Source organism: Oncorhynchus nerka, linkage group LG28 (genome assembly GCF_034236695.1).
Source record: "Oncorhynchus nerka isolate Pitt River linkage group LG28, Oner_Uvic_2.0, whole genome shotgun sequence".
Lineage (NCBI taxonomy): Eukaryota > Metazoa > Chordata > Actinopteri > Salmoniformes > Salmonidae > Oncorhynchus > Oncorhynchus nerka.
In genome coordinates, this window is record NC_088423.1 from 43,177,146 (window position 1) to 43,202,002 (window position 24,857).

General features: G+C 47.2%; 1 protein-coding gene across 6 annotated transcripts in view; it reads right to left on the minus strand.

The window, feature by feature from the left end:
• Positions 1-24,857, minus strand: part of LOC115113249 (latent-transforming growth factor beta-binding protein 1) — a 138,247-nt gene that overhangs the window by 59,473 nt on the left and 53,917 nt on the right. For all 6 annotated transcript variants that reach the window (XM_029640699.2, XM_029640698.2, XM_029640700.2 and 3 more), the window contains exons 5-9: positions 24,683-24,850; positions 15,432-15,635; positions 14,966-15,261; positions 13,914-14,013; positions 9,311-9,394 (exon numbers count right to left, since the gene is read on the minus strand). In XM_029640699.2, the coding sequence (XP_029496559.1) occupies positions 9,311-9,394; positions 13,914-14,013; positions 14,966-15,261; positions 15,432-15,635; positions 24,683-24,850 (852 nt within the window). The remainder of the gene's footprint in view (positions 1-9,310; positions 9,395-13,913; positions 14,014-14,965; positions 15,262-15,431; positions 15,636-24,682; positions 24,851-24,857) is intronic.

Consider the following 24,857-nt stretch of genomic DNA (forward strand, 5'->3'; position numbering starts at 1 on the left):
ATGTTTGCGTTAACATTCTTTTCTATGACACCCTCTTGTCGGGAATATCAATGAATGGCAATTATCATCTTACGGGACGCGGCGTGTACTCAAACACGTCTCCACTGGTGGTTTCGCCGTTTCAACACCTGCACCGCTCCTCTGAGCCGCGCCCACCTGCGCTGTCAATCACCGCACTGACAGAATAATTACCCACAAGGCAATAAAACGGCCCAGCGGTGAGCCGAGTGGAGGAGAGATGAATGGACTATTTCTGGCCCCTTGGGGCCCCACAGAGAGCAGCCAATTGCCTCTGATGACACACGGAGAAATGTGTCATGCTAGGTTGAGGAGAAGCATAGGAGCACAGCTACCATTGGAAATGGTTCTCCTGGTTAAATAAAGTTGAATAAATCACTGCTCCCTCATCACCTTAATCACTTTGTACTCAAATCCGCTGCCTGGGCTGGAACCAGAGCATGTGAGCAGAGTGAAGCAAGTTGCATACCGCTCTGGCGCTCCATGTCCTTTCCAACCGCTCCGTGCTCACAGAATAATAATGCCACTCCAAATTCGCTCCATTAATTAAAATCACAGTTTAACCAACACACATCTATTCTTGTGACTACATGGACCTACCATTTGGTTTTGAAGTATTGAAACCAAACCATTTGGATTTGAATGAAAAGTATTTTAAATAAACATTGAAAAGGTGACTGTAAGAAGCGCACATCATTTCAAAAGGGCTACATATTACACAGCATATAAACACTCTAAATAGGTCAGGAGACAGACAGGGAGCCTAAGAAAGAACAAATTATTTAGGTTATATTATTTCAATTATTTCAAGGCCATAACCTACAAAGAAATACATTGTGAAGCATTTGCGAGTGCAACACAGTAGACTGGCTGGGACATAAAGCGCTCAGCATTTAAACAACATTTCGTTGTATTAAATCATTATAGTTTATAAATTGTGCATATAGGCTGTGACTTACTTAGAATGAAATACAAATTAAACGAAAAATGTCTTATTAGTGCATTTGAATTCATTTTTAGAATGAATTTGCTGAGCTACTGGGATGATAAACACCCTTTTGGCCACTCTTGCCAGGCTGGGCAGAGATGCAAAGTTAGTTTTTCTCTCTATAGTGTCAGGATTTGGCCAGGGTTGTTCTGGTTTTTGGTCACTAGATGCCCCCATTGTGCTTTTTGACCTTTTGTTTTCCCTTGATCCCCATTATTATTTGCACCTGTGTCTCGTTTCCCCTGATTGTATTTAAACCCTTAGTTTTCCTCAGTTCTTTGCTCTGTGTTTGTATGTTAGCACCCAGCCCTAGTATTCTGTGAACTCTTGTTGATCCCGGTGGACGCTCTTGTGGAATTCTGTTTTTTGTTCTTGTTTATTTATTTTTGAGTATCTTTTGAGGCTTTTTGTGCTATACCTACCACCTTGTGGATTTACCTTTTTGTCTTGGAGGATTACCTTTGTTCTTGTGGAATTCCTTTAGAGGTTGTGGGGTTAAATGTTTTCGTGAAGGACTTCACTTTTTACTTCATTAAATACACCGTCTCAAGTACTGCTGTGTCTGCCTCATCTTCTGGGTTCTGCCGACTATTCGTGGCTCAGTTGGTTAAGTGACTGTTTCTCACTCCGGAGACCCGGGTTCGTAACTGGGTCCTGACAGAAACACAGAGCCAAAAATGAACCCAGAGGCAGCCAGTTACCAGGACCTTGTTGCCATGCTGTCCCACCACCAGGAGACTGTCCAACGCCACGAAGCCGCCCTGGTTCAGCAAGAGGCCTTAATGGCTAGACATTCTCATCTTCTGTCGGAGATGCTGACTTCCATAAAGCAGATATCTGATCGACTTACCCCGGCAACAGTTCCCGTCCCAGTACCTCAGATTCACGTACCCATGGCAGTTAACCCCCTGGCTGAACCTCGTCTTCCACCTCCCCAATGGTTCTCAGGTGATCCAAGTGCTTGTAAAGGGTTTCTCACCCAATGTTCTCTCTCCTTCGAGCTGCAACCCTCATCGTTCCCCACCGACCGGTCTAAGATCGCATATATCATCACCCTGCTGGCGGAAAAAGCCCTGGCCTGGGCTACTGCTGTGTGGGATGCCCATAGTTCCTGCTGTGCCAGCTACTCTGCCTTTGCTGAGGAATTCAAACGAGTGTTTCAAGGCCCAAGCAGTGGTCCTGACTCAGCCAAACAGCTCCTGACTCTCCACCAAGGTCGGCGCAGCGTGACGGACTATGCCATCCAGTTCCGCACGGTGGCAGCAGCGAGTGGCTGGAACAACGAGGCGCTCACGGTGTGCTTTCTGAAAGGCCTTTCCGACACTATCCAAGATGAACTGGCCACTCGGGAACCACCGGACAATCTCGAGTCCCTGATCAAGTTGGCCTCACGCATTGACCAGCGTCTGAGAGAGAGAGAGAACTCAACCGTAGACCTCTAGCCCCTATCAGTCCCAGCTCCGAGTCCCCACCTTTATCCTCGCTGGCTCCACCGGAACCCATGCAGATTGGACGCATCTCCCAGGCTGAGAGAGACCGCCGGATGAGGGAGCGACGCTGTCTATATTGCGGCAAACCGGGCCATTTCCGTTCCACGTGTCCCGGGCTCCAGGGAAACGCTCTGTCCCGTACAGACCGGGGGAACTGTAACGGGAAACATAACCTCCTCCCATCCGTCCAACTCCCGTCTGCTCATTCCAGTCACCCTTTCCTGGGACAACCACAAGCTTCACCTTCAAGCCTTGGTAGACTCTGGAGCCGCAGGTAACTTCATGGATGGTGTCTGGGCGAAGGAGAATGGCGTTCCCTCTGAACCTCTAAGTGACCCCATGAGGGTTACTACATTGGATGGAAGCCCTTTGGGATCTGGACTTGTCACTCATGTCACTACCTCCTTGCGACTTTCAGTTTCACAACACCAGGAATTGATGAACTTTCATTTGATCTCCTGTTCCGAGTTCCCTCTCGTCCTTGGATACCCCTGGCTTCACAGCCATAACCCTCACATCGACTGGTCTGTGGGCACTATCAAGCAGTGGGGTCCTACGTGCCAAGCTACTTGTATTTTCCCGAATTCCCCGAGTTCTACTCCCGAGTCTTTAGAATCCATCGACCTGACCCGAGTTCCCGAGTGTTACCATGACCTCAAACTGCTATTTAGCAAACAGAGGGCCACCATGCTACCACCCCATAGACCGTATGATTGCCCCATCGAACTGTTTCCGGGCACTTGCCCCCCCAGGGGTCGGATCTTTTCCCTATCTCCACCCGAACGAGCTGCTATGGATACCTACATCAAGGACGCTCTGGAAGCAGGACTCATGCGTCCATCCACCTCCCCGGCGGGAGCAGGGTTTTTCTTTGTGGCCAAGAAAGACGGTGGATTACGTCCTTGCATCGACTACCGGGGACTCAATGCCATAACCGTCCGTAACCGTTACCCGCTACCCCTTATGGCCACAGCCTTCGAGCTGCTCCAGGAAGCAGTTGTTTTCACTAAGCTTGACCTGCGGAACGCATACCATCTTGTGCGGATCAGACCTGGTGACGAGTGGAAGACCGCTTTCAACACGCCTACTGGTCACTATGAATACTTGGTGATGCCCTTCGGCCTGACCAACGCCCCAGCGGTGTTCCAAGCGCTCATAAACGATGTGCTTAGGGATATGCTTAACATATTTGTGTTCGTTTACTTGGATGACATCCTCATCTTTTCGAGCTCTCTTCAAGAACACACAAAGCATTTCAGACAAGTACTCAAACGCCTCCTAGACAGCCATCTGTACGTTAAGCCGGAAAAATGTGAATTCCATTCATCCCGAGTACAATTCCTGGGATTTGTAGTGGAACCCGGTCGAGTCCAAATGGACCCCAGGAAGGTAGGGGCGGTAGCGGATTGGCCCACCCCCAAATCCGTTAAGGAAGTTCAGCGTTTCCTGGGCTTCACAAACTTTTACCGCAAGTTCATCAAGAACTTCAGCTTGGTGGCAGCCCCTCTCAGCTTTAACCAAGGGTGGCAATGCAAGGTTTTTGTGGGGAAGAGAAGCTGAGACGGCCTTCCAAGGACTCAAGCAGCGCGTCCTCTCTGCTCCCATCCTGATACTACCGACTACGGATGAACCGTTTGTGGTGGAGTTAGACGCCTCAGAGGTTGGTGTTGGAGCTGTCCTGTCTCAGAGGGGTGAAGACAAGAAGCTTCATCCGTGCGCTTTCTTCTCACACCGGCTTACCCCGGCTGAGAGGAACTACGATGTGGGGGATCGTGAACTCCTAGCGGTTAAGATGGCATTGAAGGAATGGAGACACTGGCTCGAGGGGCTTCTCACCCGTTTCAAGTGCTTACGGACCACAAAAATCTGGAGTATATCCAGCAGGCGAAGCGGTTGAACTCTAGACAAGCTAGATGGTCTCTTTTCTTCAATCGATTCCAGTTTATCCTCACCTATCGGCCCGGGTCGAAGAATCTCAAACCGGATGCCCTGTCCCGAGTCTACGCTCCTGCCATTCGAGATGACACGGACATGCCTGTCCTTCCTGCTGCTAAGATCGTGGCTCCGATCTCGTGGCAAGTTGAGGATACCGTGAGACGAGCTCAAGCTATCGAACCGGACCCGAAAGGAGGTCCTGCCAATCGGTTGTTTGTCCCCAAGGCAGTGAGGACTCAGGTCCTTCTGTGGGGGCACTCCTCTCGCCTCATCTGTCACCCGGGCGTAGGTCGCACCTTGGAGTTCATCCAGCATAAGTTCTGGTGGCCTACCATAAGAGAAGACGTTGCCACTTTCGTCAATGCCTGCCCCGTGTGCTGCCAGGGCAAATCTTCTCACCTCCGCCCTCAAGGACTCCTTCACCCTTTACCTGTTCCCCACAGACCCTGGTCCCATATCTCGTTGGACTTTATTACTGGCCGTCCTCCATCCCATGGCAATACTACTATCCTAGTCATAATCGACAGGTTTTCAAAGGCGGCCAGGTTCGTCCCTCTGACTAAGTTACCTTCTGCCAAGGAATCGGCTGAGTTGGTAATTAATCATGTGTTCCGAGTCTTCGGCATTCCTCAAGATATGGTTTCTGACAGAGGTCCCCAGTTCGCCTCAAGGTTTTGGAAGGCCTTCTGCCAACTCATGGGGGCTTCTGCCAGTCTATCTTCAGGGTACCATCCGGAGTCCAACGGCCAAACAGAGAGGATGAATCAAGAGCTGGAAACCACGCTCCGATGTATGACTCGTAACAACCCGTCCACATGGTCGTCCTTCATTGTTTGGGCCGAATACGCGCACAACACCTTGCGCTCCTCCTCCACTGGTATGTCCCCGCACGAGTGTCAGTTTGGCTATGCCCCTCCATTGTTCCCGGACCAGGAGGCAGAAGTCAGAGTGCCTTCAGCCTTGAAGTTCGTCAGACGCTGTCGGCTTATGTGGAGGAAGACCCGTCTTAATCTTATGCGTTCCTCACAGAGGTCCCAACAACAAGCCAACAGACGTCGCCGTCCCGGGCCTACCCTGCGCCCCGGCCAGAGAGTCTGGCTCTCCACAAGAGACTTACCACTACGGGTGGAGTCTCGCAAGCTGTCCCAAAAATACATCGGTCCCTTTAAGGTTGCCAGGAGAGTTAACCCAGTTTCTTATCGCCTACACTTACCCAGATCCCTTAAGATTAATCCCACGTTTCACATTTCCTTATTAAAACCTGTTGTTTTTTCTCCCCTTGTCCCGGCAGACAGACCTCCCCCTCCGCCTCGTGTCATTGGAGGCCAGCCGGCTTATACCGTCCATCGGATACTGGATTCCCGCCGGGTGCAGCGGTCCTGGCAGTATCTGGTGGACTGGGAAGGCTACGGTCCCGAGGAGCGCTCCTGGGTTCCTGGCAAAGACATACTGGACCCTGACCTCATTCGTCAGTTCAGGGCCCTCCACCCCGAGAGAGCTGGTAGGAACGTCAGGAGCCGTTCCTAGGGGGGGGGGGATTCTGTCAGGATTTGGCCAGGGTTGTTCTGGTTTTTGGTCACTAGATGCCCCCATTGTGCTTTTTGACCTTTTGTTTTCCCTTGATCCCCATTATTATTTGCACCTGTGCCTCGTTTCCCCTGATTGTATTTAAACCCTTAGTTTTCCTCAGTTCTTTGCTCTGTGTTTGTATGTTAGCACCCAGCCCTAGTATTCTGTGAACTCTTGTTGATCCCGGTGGACGCTCTTGTGGAATTCTGTTTTTTGTTCTTGTTTATTTATTTTTGAGTATCTTTTGAGGCTTTTTGTGCTATACCTACCACCTTGTGGATTTACCTTTTTGTCTTGGAGGATTACCTTTGTTCTTGTGGAATTCCTTTTGAGGTTGTGGGGTTACATGTTTTCCTGAAGGACTTCACTTTTTACTTCAGTTGGTTAAGTGACTGTTTCTCACTCCGGAGACCCGGGTTCGTAACCGGGTCCTGACATATAGGTAGGCCTAAAGGTTTTTTAGGCACAATAACCCTATCAAAACGGAAAGCTCCTCGGACGTGGGAATATGCCAGGCCTATTGGGCCAAAATCAATGATGGCCTATTGTATAGATAATAGAACAAAAATGAACGAAACGTTTAAGAGATCAGATTTTGAGTTTATAAATACTTTGCTACAATGACACACTTAGTTATCTACCCATCTCGTTCCTTTCTTTTAGCATGTGCACGTAGTAAGTACACCATCACGCTTTTGAGATACGTGTCTTTTCAGATTCCACAATGATTATTTAGCTGTGGACGCTACATCACCGCACTCCCTCTCTTGCTCTTGGTCCTCCTCTTTGTAAGTCAGATTGATTTAGCACCTGTGTGTTTTATCAGTTTCTTTCTGAAAATATTTAGCGAACTCCATGAGAGTAGCTAAAGCAAGGGGTTTACAGCCGCACACAAGTAGACTACAGACGCATGCTCCGCCGGGCATGCCCTGAGCTCGTGAAGTGAACGCTACTGGAGTGAAATTGGAGCTGGGCGAGAAGGCCGATGCTCCAGCCTTTGGGAATCTCGCTCCCTGCTCTTGTCAAATTGGCCACGCTCCACTCCTTGCTCCACTCCTCGCTCCACTCCATCTCCGCTCACATAATCTGTCTGGGACGCACCTGCGCATTAGCCCCCACAACATTCAGCAGTGCCTGAGAAGTGCTAAACTAGAGTATGTGGGAGGGAGATTGGCTTGTCCAAGTGAAATCATACTGAATTTAACCATGCCTAACACCACACTTTGCCCCTAACCTCACCGCTTCAGAACTCAAATGGCTCACTCGGGAATTTAATCAGAACCTGGATCAGACCCGGGACCAAACCGACTCCACACATCTTTAAACCAGCCAAGCAATCCTCTACCTTGTCTCTTTTTCCCTCCACATCTTATATTGGACACAGTCACACCATGTCTGGCGATTAGTAAACACACGTACCTCGCTCCAAGAAAAACAAATTGGAAATGAAATCCAAATCGGCCCTGTAAAAAAAAAAGGTGAATAATAACGGGAACAGGATGTGGTGGATTACAGGGTGAGTCACAGCACCTCCACAGGAATAGCCAAGTCTGGGCTCCTGGGCCCTGGGCCGGCGCTCTGTTCTCCTCAGCCTGGCAGCTCTCCGACTAGGCAGCAAGCAGGCCTCAGCTCCCCTTTCAGAGCCCTTTGCGCCTGGCAAACGCTTCAGCGTGCTGGCGCTCTGCTTCATGGCGAACCAGTGTAACCCTGGCAGATGCCCTCTATTGGTTGTGCCATGCACGACAGTACCAGTGCTGCCAACGAATGGGATTCCTTTGAAGAGAGCAGGGAATGATGCCAAATGATGTCCCCTGATATCTTCAATGTCTTCAATGTACCGTCCACTGTTCTAATATATCATTCCTCAATGATGTGGAATAATGTAGTGTACTAAGTGTTGGGCAGTTGCTATTGTCGAACAAATGCCACAAGCTCGATTTGAAGGAGAAGCCTTCACTAAGTTCAGAATCAAATCAAATGTATTTTGATATCTAAAAGTGCTGTACAAAACCCCTCTCTGTAAGATCGGACCGTTCAAACAGCCAGCTACCATGGAGAGGAGCAGAGGTCTGGGTTTGCAGGTGAGATGATGAGAAGCGTTATGGGTTATAAACGACTTCTGAAAAAGTGAGCAGTCAGTTAAGTCCCTGAAGCAGAGGCCTGTGGCCCATATGGGCCCCCACCCAGACACTGAGGCTGGCCTTCTCTCTCTCTCTCTCTCTTTCTCTCTCCATCTTTCCCTCTCTGTCTCCCTCTCTCTCCCCTTGAATGGAGTGCTGAGTGAATCTTTTAAGATGGTGCCGACGTGCAAGGCAGCTCTGCTTCTAGCAGCAACTTTTCAGTATTTCTTTTGTGTCGCGTGTGTGTTATTTCTTACATTATTAGCCCAGAACGTATTTTTTGCATCAGTGCATACAGCCGGAAATAACATTTAGCTATCAGAGTGCCAGTAACTCATTCCAACCAGAAATACAACTTTCCCGAATTGGATCCTTCGTGACAAGCATTTCGCTACACCCGCAATAACATCTGCTAAATATGTGACCAATAAAATGTGATTTGATTTGAATTGGGCCACAGTGGGTTCAAAAGTCGCTGGCGCCGAGCAGGCTTGAGTTTAGAGTGACTCCCCTGAAAGTGGTCAGGCCTGCCAGCCCTGATGTATTGTAGTCATCACTTGCTATCATATTCAAATTCAATACAGATTAGGGAAATCTATCAAATATGGCACCTGCCTCTTTTTTTCCTCTCTCTCCTGCATGGCTGTTATGGTGTTTGGGGTCCTGTTAAAGCAGGATTGATCACTGACGAGCGAGTGGAGCAGGTCAGGAGGAGAAAGAAAATAATACAAAAAAATGTAATCCTTGATGAATTTCAGGCAGCTCTGGGAGACAACAAATGGCAGCTGGCACACTAGGGTTGTAAATTAAGAATACATTCTCTCTCGCCTCAGAGTTGGCTGAGTGAGTGCGTCTGTGGAGGACCGGAAGGTGAGGGACCAGCAGAGGGTGCTGTGTACAGGTAGACAGGCCCACACCGCCCAAGGAAGGAGTAGAGCAGAGAAGAGCGCACAGGACACCAACACAAAGCGAGAGAATTATATAATTGTCAAAAGGAAGCATATTCATTCCCGTTTCTGGTTTGCAGCCCTGCTCTCTAGCAGGGTTTTATGTGGCTGGTGACAAATCATTTCTCTTGGCAAAGCCCTCCTCCACGCTAAGAAACGCTCTCTGTGTGGGAAAACACAAGCAAAACCATGCCAGCGGGTCGACGCAGAGAGGTTGAACTAGAGGTGGGCCGCAGCTCTTACCTTGGCAGTGGGAGTTGTTGATGCGCTTGTATCCCTGGGGGCAGTCCATCGCCTGTCTGGATCCTCCAGCTGTCAGAGGAATAGCTGGAGAGGAGAGAGAGAGAGTTCTTTGTTTTGACGCCCATCATTCCATCTCTGAGGCGTATATGACTCAGAGCAAATGTAGGTCGAGTATATACGCTTCATTCGTGCACATGAACACGTTTGAGGACATGTCAAGGTTTTTTCAAATGAATTATGCATTTTCTACTGATACTTTGGGGATTCCTTCTGACTTCTGAGTAGACCGCATTTGAGGACTCATCCAGAATTGTTTAGGAAGGAGGAAGGCCACTCTGACAGTCTCTACTCTGACCTGTTCAACACAAACACGATCCATCAAACAAACACCTTGAGAAAGAACCAGCGTTTCATCTGACACACGTGCATGCATGCGTACCACACACACATGCACACACACACACACCATTCAGTTTATCGCACTGGAAGTGTCACCTAGAACAGTTACATAGTTTATCATGACTCCAGACTAGAGGTGGCGTCAGGAAACCTGCCAAGAATAAAAACCATCACACTTGGTTTTGTTTGATGACAGGTTGCTTTAATCCCACTTTGATCTGAAATCACGAATGCATGGTGTTGTCCTCCTGACGCAGGCCGCTCAGCTCACTAGCATTGTCTGATAGCTGTTAAAGGACAAGAATAGGGATCTCAAGCTGACCTCTAGGGAAAATGAGAATCACGGCAAAATAAAAACATTTCTGCTTCCACATGGATTTGAGTTGAACGAGCGGCACAAGCATCCATTATATGAAAACAAAATGAAAGGGAAGATATGGGTAAAACACCCCTTCTCTCACGTGCACTCTCACGTGCACATGCACGGCAACTGATCAAACCCATGAACAAACACTTCCTCTCATGCATTCAACTTTCTTATCCCTGGCCACACAAGCCTCAAGGACAGAACACTGTGCAAAAACACCCTCCTACCTCCTCTTCCAAATGCCAAACACCACGTAGCCTTACTGTTTCATTTCCAAAGGTTGACATTAATTGCTTTCATTGTAAAAACTCAACGAAGGGAGCTGACATCTGTTAATCAAGACTCTGGTTGAGTTCCAATGGGATGACAGGGGATGAGGGAGGAAGAGAGCCCGAGGGCACAGTCAGAGTCCTCAAAGAGGAACCATTAAACCGCATTGCCCATGGTACCACTGGCTCAGAATAAATCAAACCATTTCAATGCTGATGGGTGATTGCAGATGGAGAGTTAACTCAAAGTCTGCTTACGGTAATAAGGGGGAATCTAGATCTACTCTGGCAGACGGATGTACTGATGGAGGGCTTTTCAGGCCCCGTGACAGGGTGGCACCCAAATACCTAAAAGCAGATTGATAACTTGCTAGCCTTGTCAACAGGGAACAAGGCTGTGTTTGTTTGCGCGTAAGCCAATCTATTTAACATCGAAAACTGTCTCCGGGGGCATAATGTGGCTGTTAACACGGCGCCCACACATAAACACTAACCTCACGCCCCTGCCATTCTTGACTCCCAACACAACCAGTCAGTACACTGTGCCTCCTTTGTACCTCTCAATAACAGGAGACTTTTGGGAACAAACTGGTGAAGGGCTTTAGGTTTTGTTCAGTGTGGAAACCAGGGAAGTAATGGTAGAAAAATATGTGTGGTGATTTCTGACCTTGAAAGAGTCTACCTGTCAGGTAAGACAGGAGTACAAACTAACCGAGTTAAACTTGATTCTCAGGCCCAACAGGGAAAAGTCTCCCTGACATAAAATGAGAGTTAATGAAAAAGCTGTCATAAGATTATTTGATAATGATTAAAGCGTAGTTATTGCATCTCCAAAGTGCACTGAGGGCACAGAGTACTTTGATGCCTGTCTGATTGAGGCAGACTAATAGCTTTTTTCTTGGTTACAAATTAGTTTTTTTTTTTATGAGCTCTTCTTGAGTACAAGCTATTCACGCGAGGATATCCACCGCCCTCCAGTTAATTGATGAAAACCCATACCTCTAACCGCGTCCCACCCCCGTCTCCTCCCACCATCCCCTCAGTCCCCCAAGCTCTCAACGGTCCCATAGCTTTGGTGCGAAAGAAACAAAGATCATTCTTTAAGCAGCACCCTTGGGAGATGGTTGGAATGGTCTAATGCAAACATGGGCCTCACATTCCCCCACTGGGTAACAACAAGCTAAAATAGCCCAGGAAGAGAAAGACAGGACAGCCACGTGGGAACACAGACTACTGATATGAAGACATCTGTTTAAAAAGAGAAACAAACCTGGATCTCTTCTCAAAATAAACCCACAGGGCCAGAAGCCAGCCACCTTTTTTATCTGGATAAACACAAGGGTCATATTATGTTCCCAAATGAATGTGACTCTGCGTCTTTATTTTGCCTGTTGCCAGCTGATACAAGTGACTGGGGAACTCGTGAGAGTGCATTATTTTGTATTTTATCTTTATTTAGCTAGGCAAGTCAAAGCTAGGATTTTCATTGGAGGTAGGCTAGCGGTGCCTCAAGAGCAGCTGCTCTGAAATGACTGGGCTGGTCATTCTGTTGTTACTTGCCGTAACTAGGCTACATTGTGTAATGTATCTCAGGTGATGAGAGCGAGGCTGTGTCATGTTCATTTGAAAACAGATCTCCCAATTTCTCATTCCTAGCATATTTGTTTAGCATCCCAGCATAGTTCAACATTTTCCAGAACTATAAACACAAAAAGGCAAAAGATCAAGATACTATGTCTGGGTTTCAGTCTGGGTCTGTACAAATCATTATTTCACCAAATATGGATGATACAAGCACGGCAATGTTGTAACGCTCATCTGGGGGTATTAGAGGGATCGATTTTCACCTATTGTAGCCCTTTCCACTTGTGCCCGTATACGGGTTGATAATTGCAGATTTGGGCACTGATAAGCCCCTAAATTAGAACGCAGTGGCTGTATAGTAACATGCTATAAATGACGCCAGAGATCAGGGTCTGCGCTTCACAACGTTGTATGGGTTTTGACTGACAGCCGTTCTGAATTTGAGCACCGCACGCGACAAGAAGACGCCCCCCGTCCCTCCCGCTAATTGGGCAACTTTATAAAACATTGTTGTTGTCTGAGTGAGGGACATGCTGTAAATGAAGATGCCTCGTTGTATTTTGAAAGATGAGACATTGAGGATTAGAATAAATACTGCTGTGAAGTTATACAAGCAAGCCAAACACCCGTGAGTAAAAATGTGCACTTCACATTTCCATATCCTAAAACTCGTGTCATATACAGTGTCAGGAAAATGTTACCACTGTGTTAGATGTACAGTTACAAGATGACATGGCGGCAAACCCAATGCCATTTCTGAACAGAATGAGCCTGCGTTTGTCTGTTGTGAAGAACATCTGCCGCAGAACACACACCTGAATGCACTCATGACTCCTTTCTATCCGCAACAAAATGACAATCTGTTTCTTTGAATTGCCCTGTGAAAGCCTAACACTGGAAGATGGTATTTTATTGCTTATAGCTGGTCATGTTTTTGGGCCGTTTTTGGATTGCTTAAACAACAGTAACTGTGTGATGGCGGGGACGCAGGGTTGTGTTCCAAACAAAACAACTACAAGTGTGCTTCCTCTAGTTCCTCAACAGCACAGCTAGAAGAGCCCAAAAGCACCTTATAGTTGAAGACTCTTCTTTACTGAATGTATCCAGAGTATTTTCAGATTTCGTGATCAACTAATGCGACGAAAAGTACAGTAAATGCGCGTAAAATCAACAGTGTGATATTTGGATTCAGTCTTGTGTCAGGTGAACTGTTGTGTCCTCAACTTTGGCCTAATCATTTCCCCATAATCTCCAAACTGTTCCGTTTCAATTGCTACCATGCCTGCATATGCTTTTCATACTTCTTCTGCAATAAACATGAACATTTAGCCCTACCCATATAGGCCAATTCCCACGAGTGTAAAATGTCACAAGAAAGTTATTAGAGGATTACCGTGAGGTGAGTCCGTGGACTGGACACCAGGGGTCCGGTTGTTGGAACATAACTGTGGGTCTGTGTCTGGTCTGGGTCTGTTTGCTATGTGAGTCAGCACATTCACACTTGCGTGTCTTCACTGAATTCTACCATTTCTCCAACCCCCCCCCCCCCCGCCCATCATTTCCTTCTGCCCCCTTCTCTGTCATTCTCTGTGAAAAACCATTACCCCTCCTTTTTTTGGGCAGAAGCCGGGTTCCAATGTGTTGATTGTCTCGACACAAAAAAAAAACATTTTCTTGGAAGCAGTTAGGAAGTGAGAAACTGCACATGCCAGTAAACTGCTTCCACAGTGCCAGTAAGGTGCATTACCGGATCTATCTTCAACTACTGTGTCTCGGCAGCAAATAGCCACACGGCACTCACATAAGCTGAGACAAATTTCATTGGGCTGAGACGTCCTTAATTGGGTGTACAGTTCATCTGTCTCTGTCGCTGCCTGTCTATCCCACGACAGTCTCTCTCACTCCCCATTCGCCTTCTGATAAAGGCCAAGCATTATAATCTACACCGGTCAAAGAGTGTTACTTGCATTACATCGGTACTTACATGGTTTTGGGCACTTCTGGCATTTGTGGAACCCCCAGGATGTTCCGATGCTCTGACAGCATTCCTCCTGCTTGCTGAGACCAGGGAGGGCCTTGCCACACTGGCATTTAGAAGAGAAAGAGAGAGAACAAGAGAAAGAGAGAGAGAAATAGAGAAAGGGAGAGGGAAGGAACAGCAGAGAGAAAGACTGAGTGAGCGAGTTCAGTATTTTCAGCCGGGAGAAAACTCCCTCATATTCCTCTATTTGGCTGGCTGAAGTAATAAAAAAAAAGCTGCACAACAACGCCTCACGACATGGGCCTGTGAGCCATCAGCATCACACAATGCCCATCTGTCACTCCAACTCCAACTCTCAGACAGAACAGCTCTATTATAGAACACATCCTGTCGCCAAGCCTCCCTCAGATGGACACACACTGATAAGGGAGCACTCGTCGGCGCCTCGCCTGCTGATGGAGCCTTATCACCACAACGTCCATTTGACTGCAAAATGCAAACCAAATTGAATGGTGATCTGGAGTGGATAAGATGGGCGAGTTGCCAATGCTGCTAATAACTTTGGATGTATTTAAGCACTGACCTGGGTTAAGGGACTATTTCTTAGATGGGAAAAAATGCTTGGTGTTGATAAGATCTTTATTCTCTGGGTATAAAGCAGGCTGAAAAATGACAGGAAGGCTCTTACACCTGCATTGATTTAAATTGAGGCATGGTTGTTCCCCCCCCCCCCCCCTTTAAACACACATCAATGTAGATTAGCGTAGATTAGTTTGATGCACAAACAGCTACTTTGATTGTAGTTTTTCCAATGCAAAGAATGATAAATGGCTGGCATTGAAGCAGTACTCATTAACCACAAATCCTAACAAACTCTCCCCCTCTTATTTCCACTCTCTTTCTCCAACCCCCACCTTTCCCCTTGTCCTTCTCTAACTTGTCTTCCAATACTCTCAATCTGCACTCTCAACACAGTTTTCCTCTCTCTACCCCACTCTTCACCTCCATCCCTCCTCTCTCTCCATCCCTCCCCTCCCCCCTAGTCCCTCTCTGACCTGTGTGCCAGTGGTCTCTTGGAAGCAGCGTCCCAGCTGGCTGTTGGAGACAGGCTGGTACTGGGGTACGTAGCTCTGCAGGTTGGGGTAGATGATGTTGTGTCCTTGCTGCTGGATCTTCTGGCTGCTCTCTGAGTGGTGGTAGGTGTAGTGGGACTGGGTCTGGGAGTGGCCATTCTGCCCATTGCCTTTCACCTTCTGCCCATTGGCATCCAGCTGGGAGACCTGGTGGATCTGCACCGAGGCCTCTGGGGGATGCTTCACGTGGATGTTCACGATGCTGGGGGCATATTTCACTAGGGGAGACAAGGGAAAGAGGAAACGTTGGGTCAAAGTTATTGAAAAGAGCAACTTAATGTTCCCCGACTGCACTTACTGGATGTACACTTACCTCTATGCCTGTGGATGAAAAACTAACATTTTCAAAAAATCATCCTTAACTCCATGTTTCTGGACTCTATCTTACCAGGGTTCTGTCCATTGCTGAAGGTGAGCGGCAGAGTGTGAGTGGAGTGAATCTGGGACATCTGCTGCTGTCCATTCTGGCGCTGCTGCCCATTCCCGTTCTGAACAGGCATCTGACAGAACTTCCCTGTGAAGGTAGGCGGGCACTGACACTTGTCCCTGGCACTGCACTTTCCACCATTCATGCAGGGAAGATGGCATACCACTAAAGAACACAAAGAACGTGAAGTTTAGCCAGCTGTGTCCACAGGTGGCAGCGAACCCAATGATAATACACACACACACACACACACACACACTCTGAGCATTTCACAGCAGTTTATTGTTGGAAACGTTTTTTAACTTGGAGGCTGATCAACCTTTAAATAAAGAGCAAGTAGACAAAACAACCACTGTTTATGAACTTTGTTTGACATTTCTCCAAGAGTTATCGTCTTCCAATATTGTTTTCTTCTCTGAGTGCTCTCTCTCTCTCCCACTCCAGCGTTCATATGCCAAAGACCTCCTCTAGGAGGTTTGTGCTTTGGCACACAAAGATATGAAGCCGGAATCACAAGCTGCAACATTAAAAAGCATGATGGATCCATCCAGACCCAGGAGAACAAAGCCTGTGTTGTTCAGCCATCGTTCACATCTCCGTCCTCGTCTTCCGGGGTTCTACGCCATTACACATTCAGCTCAGTGTCCAAACACTGCCTGGCTCCCCCACCATCAATATTCATCACAAAGAAGCAAGGAGGTGGATGGCAAATGATCCATTATGCCTGGAGACTGCATAATTCCTCAGCAAACCTGGATTAATTGAGGAGCCTGTGATGTATTCATGTATTCAGCCCTAGGGTGTGTTTTCCATCCGGACTCTGACAGTCATGAAGAGCTCAGCCTGGTTCTGAGGGAGACTTCAGGCCCAGATAAGGCTGCTTGAGGCTAAGACCCAAACCAAATGACAGAGGTGTGACCAGGAAAGTATTACTCTCCAGAGGGGGCAATGACACAGAAATGCCTTGATGTTCATACTCAAAATTGAGTAAGTGTTCCATTCTCCCCTTTTAAATTTATTTTTTACTATCTCTCTCAACCCATCATTCACACCTACAGTCTCACTTTTCACGTTCTCTCTCTGTCTCAGAGTTGTCAGTCACCCAAGGCGTATTCATCCACAAAGGAATTTCTTCATATCTCCAGCTAGTCTCCGCACGCGCCACACATGCCACCACACCCCTCAGCTCACCACGCACCACACGCCAGATTTAAAGAAACAAAAACAAATGAGAAATATAGAATCTAAAGGAGAACATTAAAGGCTCCCATTCAGGCAGTAAGTTTCAATAATTGCGAGGCTGAAGGACCTTCTGTGGAGGGTTTGTTTGCCGAGCCGTCCTCTGAAAAGGTCTGAGGGAACTGAACCCCCCCCAGTGTATTTGAAATATTTGTCAATGGCGTGTGGGTCACCAGCATGAATCAAGCTGTCAGTCCAACCAGCAGACAGAGAGGCGGTCTCTCTCTCTCTTGCTCTCTCTCTCTCAAATGGGAATACCTGCTGCCTACGGGGAACACCACAGTCTCTGCCGTCTAGGCTTCCTGGGTCTGTCGCCCTTTCGACCAGTGCAGGAATCTCCTCAGCAAACCGCGAGTCGATTGCTCAATTGAGCGAGAGAGAGAGAACTAGTAATCACGCCTCTTCTGGCACTCTATTACACGCTGTAGTAAAGCATGTCAAACAAAGACCCACAGCAGAAATTCCTGGTGGTGTTACGTGTTCTGATGTAAATCACACACTTTTCAGACCTTCCGAGGCAACCGTAGACATTAGCCTCGCGCTAGTGTTTCAAAATGAAAATGGTGTTCCAAATTCCTCGAAAGAGGCATTCGAGTTTATTATAGCGAAAGTTATACATGTTCCAACAATAGCAACAACATTCCTATAGTAGCTCTTTGCCCTGTGACCTATAGTCTTTGTGTTCAGTGCCTCCGGGTCACTACCATACTGCACACATATTGTATCCACGTTTTTTCCCTTTCATTTAGTGTGTTTTTCCTAGAAAAGGGACAGGCAAGGTTTGTTAGGATTTGCAGCGGTGACACAATGACAGCTGTAATAAATCTGCCTCTCCCCAACCCTCTCATTATGGTGACTACAACACCGCTCCCAAACCTCACATTCCGGCTGCCTCTGATCCTATCTGGCCCATACAGGGACCTGCTCTAGAGTTCTGTTTGAAGTCCTCTCTGACTCTGCCGTTCCCCAGCACCAGTCCCCTCCCAGGTCTGACCCATGTCATTACCATGCAGCTGGTGGCATTAGGAGCATCAGGTGACATCCTGTTTGATATGCAAAGGCATCTCAGGGACGTTTTTTTTTTTTTTTACCTTTATTTTACTAGGCAAGTCAGTTAAGAACAAATTCTTATTTTCAATGACGGCCTAGGAACAGTGGGTTAACTGCCTGTTCAGGGGCAGAACGATAGATTTTGTACCTTGTCAGCTCGGGGATCTGAACTTGCAACCTTTCGGTTACTAGTCCAATGCTCTAACCACTAGGCTACCCTGCCGCCCCATTGTTTACATATGGGGTGTCTGGAAGAGACAGCATCGATGTCAAATGTGCTTTGAGAGAGATAGTATAGGGCTAATCAAACTGGTTGTACTGACTGGTCATTTGAACAGAGCAGGATCTACACATGATAATCATGGGTTTGGTGGGACCCAAATCAAACCGAATTGGATGAGTACGTAGGGTCGGTCATTTTTCCTGACCACGTGACCCGACACCTCCAGTCTCTTTGAATGAGGTTCATTCGCGCATTAAAAATGTCAATCACAATGCCTAATGTGATGAGTAACTGTGTCTCTTGTTGACTGACATCCGGTTTGCCCTCCTCCTCCGCAGCCCTCAGTATGATGTCATAGAGCCTCCACCAGAAGCCACAGCTGTGGTTCCCAGAGCCTAATGAGATCATAACTACATAGACTGGCCCCCAAAACCACCCAACTTCATCTGATAGAACGTGTTTTGTCAACCCATCCCCTAGAACCGCTAACCACACCATAATGGTTACACACTCATCGTGTTGTGGGCGGAAAACAAGCTACTGGAGCTGTGTGTGCCAAAACATCACAGGGTGGGAAGAGAAGTGCCACTCTTTCAAACAGCCATGTAACTTTATCAGACCTGATCTGATTGACCTCTGAATGATTTCCCTTAAGTGGCTGTCTATGTAAGAGCATTCAAGGGAAATTAATCCACACATCGTAGTAGTCACGAAATATTCAATATTCTTTTTAAAAAATTTTTGTTGTACAATTAATAGCAATGTCAACATGTCATAACAGCAGTGATACAGTGTATATGGTTTGGTTTTATGATCACTGCAAAGGTTTTTAAAATATGAACGGCCTAAATTGCCTTAATCAGCTGAGTCAGAGAGAGTGACCTCAGTACCTCAGTTCCAAAATCAGCCACAGTCTTATGCGCTCCAGATGTTTCCTCTTGACTACCACAGAGTAAAAGAGTTTAAGGAGACTATTTCACCTGGTGGACTGTGGACACGCACACACACAGCTGTACACAGATACAGTTAACACAAATACCCCAACGGCAGGGGCGCAACTTTCACTGGAGACTGGGGGGACATGTCCCCCACACATTCTGGTATTGCATTTTTGTCCCCCCCAGTTTCATCACTGGAATGTGATCCAAACGAGGCAATGGTGTGCTTTAGGACCACGCAGACGCCTCCGAGAGGTCGGTATGCTGTTTGGCATGTTTATCCGACTGGATAATTAAAAAAATAAAAATAATAATTATGTCCCCCCCACTTCTAAAGCCAAAGTTGCGCCCCTGACGAACACACACACAACCACACTGACTAATTTCCTCCTCATCCACTAAATGGTTGAGAGTGGAAAGTGAGAGAGGGAAAGAGAGGGATGACCGGAGCCCTGGAGCCCTGGAAGTTGTTCATTAATGCAGGCTGCTGTGCTCCTTCCGCGGGCCAGGGATGTGTGATTAGAGGAGGCTGGGTCAGCAGCAACACAGTGTAGGGCCCCTGGGTGCCTAATGAGATTTTAAGACGTGGTGTCTGGCATTTCACAGAAAAATCCCACTTAGTGGTTAGAGCAGTGAGGCAGGTTGGCCCAGACAAGGCAACCCTAGACTCACGAGAGAGGCTAGTGCCTGGTGTTTACTGCGGGCACAGGATCTGGCAACCAGAGAAGCCCCCATTGCTTCCCACTCCACCGCAGGCAGCCCATCCACTGAGACTGTAAAAACAGGGCAGCGCTTCCCTGCCTCCCAGGTAGGGATGACAAAAAAAATGCAATCTACAAAGAAGAAAACAAAACTTGGAGGGAGGAAATGACAGTGCGGTGATTATAAACTAATGAAATCTGACAAGGAGGAAATGACAGATACCAGAGGAGCAGTTGACTCCAGCCATCTCCAGCTCCATATAAGGCTGGAGCTGCACAGCTCATAAACTCTCCAGCACGCTCCGCCACTGGCAACCGCTGGACTCTCCCCTTCCTCCATAGCTACAGGTTTTATTCTTCACCAGATGATCACCCAGCCATAACTTGCGTACGTGGGAGCGAAGGGAGCCTATAAAACTCAGTGAAAGTGTTTCAGTTAAATACCTGGCACTCTCCTTTACAAGGCAGACAGAGAGAGAGCTGCAGACTTGTTTCTTTCCCCGGGAGCCTCACATGATTTCAATTAGGCACCGACCAAACACCTGATTACACTCCTTTGGTCCAGTGAAAGCCTAAACGCACTATTAGTGTGTAATGCTCATTAATCAAGTCTCATGCAGGACTCCAGACACATAGGCCTCCAGACAACTACCTCCACCCAAACTCAACATGGACGCCCAAAAAATGGAATGGGAACCCCTCCATTCCGGTCCTTCTCACCTCTGTAAAAACTGAACAGGTTACCTGAGGAATTAGAACATTTATGGAAATTGTCCTGAGAGCCGGGGAAATCTATCAGCTTCTTTCTTTACCTCTTCCCTGAAATGGGACATACACTACATGGCCAAAAGTATGCAGACACCTGCTCGTCAAGCATCTCATTCCACAATCATGGGCGTTAATATGAAGTTGGTCCCCTCTTTGCCGCTATAACAGCCTCTACTCTTATGGAAGGCTTTCCACTAGATGTTGGAACATTGCTGCGGGGACTTATTTCCATTCAGCCACAAGAGCATTAGTGAGGTCGAACACTGATGTTGGGCGATTAGGCCTGGCTCGCAGTTAGCATCCCAAAGGTGTTCGAAGGAGTTGAGGTCAGGGCTATGTGCAGGCCAGTCAGGTTCTTCCACACCGATCTCGACAAAACCATTTCTGTATGGACCTTGCTTTGTGCACGGGGGCATTGTCATGCTGAAACAGGAAAGGGCCTTCCCCACCAAACTTTACAGTTGGCACTGCATTGGGACAGATAGCGTTCTCCTGGCATCCGCCAAACCCAGATTCATCCGTCAGACTGCCAGATAGTGAAGCGTGATTCATCACTCCAGAGAACGCGTTTCCACTGCTCCAGAGTCCAATGGCGGCAAGCTTTACAACACTTCAGTCAATGTTTGGCATTCTGCATTGTGATCTTAGGATTGTGTGCGGCAGCTTGGCCATTTCATGAAGCTCCCGACAAACAGTTCTTGTGTTGATGTTGCTTCAATTTTTACCTTGCTACGCACTTCAGCAGTCGACGGTCCCGTTCTGTGAGCTTGTGTGGCCTACCACTTCGCGGCTGGGCTATTGTTGCTCCTAAACGTTTCCACTTCACAATAACGGCACTTACAGTTGACCGGGGCGGCTCTAACAATGCAGAAATTTGAGGAACTGACTTGTTGGAAAGATGGCATCCTGTGATGGTGCCACGTTGAAAGTCACTGAGCTCTTCAGTTGCGGCCATTCTACTGCCAATGTTTGTCTATGGCGATTGCATGGCTGTGTACTCGATTTTATACACCTGTCAGCAACGGGTGTGACTGAAGTAGCTGAATCCACAAATTTGAAGGGATGTCCACATACTTTTGGCCATGTCGTGTATTTGTAGGGAGGTGCAGTGTGAAGAAAAGGGGTATATATAAAATGCTTCCCTCCATCTCACCTCCATCTTGAGTTCAATCGAGTACAGGTTTAACTGGATGAACAACAGAGACAGATTGCAAAATAGAATTGTATTAAATAGTTTGGGATATGGCCTTGTCTCTGAGGAATGCAGTTTGAAGGAAGTTGCTAACTAGCGCTAGTACAATTGCTAACTAACGCTAGTTAGCATTGGCTCGCAAAACTACCTCCAACTTCCTTCCTACTGGACACAAATGCATACAAATGGTATCCATCAGTTCCTCTGACTCTGCCAATATCCCGAAGTATCTCTTTAAGGGTAGTATAGCCGGTGGTGGGGAGGGGGATAGTTGTCGACAACTGTTGCTGAAAAACAGCAAATATGAGAGAACATGGGGAAGTTGACATATGAATACATCCCAAGGTTTACACTCATTGGTTGAGAGAGAGGAAAGTGATAATTGCAAGAGTAAGGCCCGAGGCCAATCGCCAAGCGTGTGGAAAGTGAATTACTGTACAGTGACATGGTTAATAGGAAGAGGAGAAGAATGAGACGCCGTGCTGATACATTTGTATTCATTCCCGCTATGGCCGTATAATAGGAAACAGAGGAATTATTTTGATGAAATCGTCTAGAACGAAGCTAACACACAAAATGAACTGGCAGCCGTGCTCATTTTTAAATATGAAGCCTGGACCGATCCAGGAGGCTCACAATACTTGGACAGGCAATGCGCACAACTGGGGACACAATACGCCAAAAAGACCACTGAGGTATGGAGAAACACCACTCTGAAAGGGTCCCTTATCCCCCATAGAATACTGTGACAGTGGAGAGAGACAAAGGAGAGAGAGAGAGAGAGAGAGAGAGGGACAGAGACAGAGACAGAGAGAGAGAGAGAGAGAGAGAGAGACAGAGAGAGAGAGAGAGAGGGAAAGAGGATGCGAGGGAGAAATGTTATTCCGTTATCAGTAATGAGCTGATATGGAAACTGAACGAGACCTTTATACAATCTGCAAGCCAGTAGACTGTACAGTAGTAAACTGTGCAGCTGGGTCCTTCTCTCTTTCCACATACAAGTCTAGCGGATTTGGACTGCAGGAGAGTTAAGGGGCTGTCTCCATCGGCGACAGAGGGTAATATGGCGGCCCAAAACCACCAGGCCTCCAGCCCTGAGCGCTGACTAGGCAGGGCAGCAACCCAAAAAGGAATGTGGAGAAAATGAGACTGCTGCTGCTTGTAAATCAGACGGATGCTTAAAATCACCGGCAGGTTTTTTTCCCCCTCATCTCAACGCCTTTGTTTTCCCCAAATCCAACCCACATCATCAAATTATTCCTATCATATTCTCAAAGGATGTATTGTGTTTTAATTGCACAAAATGTCGTAAGAACAGCACAGTTCAACCCACCACTATGATCTAACCCTCTTTCCACAGGACTGTAAAATACATTTTTCCTTTGCAGAGCCTCCAACAGGCATTTAGTACCGTGTTAAGTGGGTAAAAAGTACAGTTGCAACTCGCCCTGGATAAATGAGTCACAAATCACAAAACAACTTAAGCTTGTTATGGGCTTGGTAAGCGTGTTAATTAGCCAACACCCTGTAGCAAGCAGGGACACATCCCCCCCCCCCCCCTTTTCTTATTATGAAGCAACACTCTCCCTCCTCCTCCTTCTTTCTCATCACTCAGGTATGATAAACAAACATGGGATTTATTCCATCTCTGCTGCTGGAGACGGGCCCGCACACTGTAAATAAAACGCTGCTCTCCTTTTTTTAGGCTCTCGTCTGTGCTACTTAATAGCTCTCTTGGCTCTTGAGCATGTAGGGAAGAGCCGGCCTGGGACAGACTGCATGCCTCGACGGGTACATTAGGCTGATACTGCGCCAGGTGCTCTCATTTAAAGAGACAGTCACACGGACAGAGCAACGCTCGAGACTGCAGATCTGCACAAAGAGCAGGAAAAGGCAAGTTAAGCTGCTAAATTTGCATGCACTTCACAACATGATATAGGCATTTAGTGATGATTAAAGAAAGTGTCTTGAACCACAAACTGAGTAACAAAATCAAATCAAATGGTATTGGTATTGGTCACGTACACACATTTAGCAGATGTTATTGTGGGAGTAGTGAAATGCCTGTGTTCCTAGCTCCAGCAGTGCAGTAATATCTAACAATGCACAACAATACACACAAATCTAAAAGTAAAAGAATGGAATTAAGAAATATTAATATAGGACGATCAATGTCGGAGTGGCATTGACTAAAATACAGTAAAATAGAATACAGTTTCTAAATATCAGATGAGTAAAGCAGTATGTAAACATGATTAAAGTCACAGAAGCAGAGCGAGCGCTCTCCTATCTGTGTTTGCTGCTGAGTCAGACAGGAATTGGTTTTCTTTGGGTTTTCCCACATGTCTGTGTCAAGAGCAAGGGGCAACAGACAGTGGTGAGCTCCGTATAAGGATTGAGACAGATTAACATACTAGACTTTTTCAGGGTCTGTGCAACACATTAAGGAACACCCACCTTTTGTGATCCTGTATTGGAACAGTCACTATTCTATTTTGCATATAGCAGGGTTCCCCAACTGGCAGCCCGCGGGCCTAATTTGGTCCGCAAATGATTTTATTTGGCCCCCCAAGTTTTCTGACCATCATTGATGGACATCAAATACTGTAAAAACACCAGGAAATCATCTCCAAGTGATTTACATTTTGAGATCGTATGAAAATGTAAGCAAGGTTTGAAATGATTATGTTTTAGTCAAATTTGATATCTGTTTGGGCTTCTTGCGGTCAATTTGCAGTATACAAATGATTTGTGATTATATTCTGGCTCCCTGACCATCCGCTCGAGAAACAATCGTCCTGCGGCTGAATCCAGTTGATAATCCCTGGTATGTAGCATGTAAATCAGATACTACACGTTTATGCAGGAAAATACAGTCGGCACGTAATGTAAACATCAATCATCAAAAGAGCTTCACACCTCATACAGAACGCAGATCATGCGCACACACACCAACACACACAACATAATAAACCACCCTGAAGCCGGATGCTTTCTACCGCATTCATCACCAGACACAAGACAGCGACCACATTGGATGAACACAAGACGGAAGCAGATTGGGGGACGGGTGATGATAAACTGGACCAGAGATCACTCACCTACTCTGAAGTTGGGGGCAGTGAGGGTGTCTGCGGCATGGCCGTTCTCACTGACGATGGTGGTGGTGTTGCCCAGCTCACAGTTGTTCTGGCACCGCCCCCCTGTGCAGGTCACTTTGCAGATGGTGGGTGTGAAGACCACCTTGATCCGTCCCGTGTGGTTCCCCACTGCCAG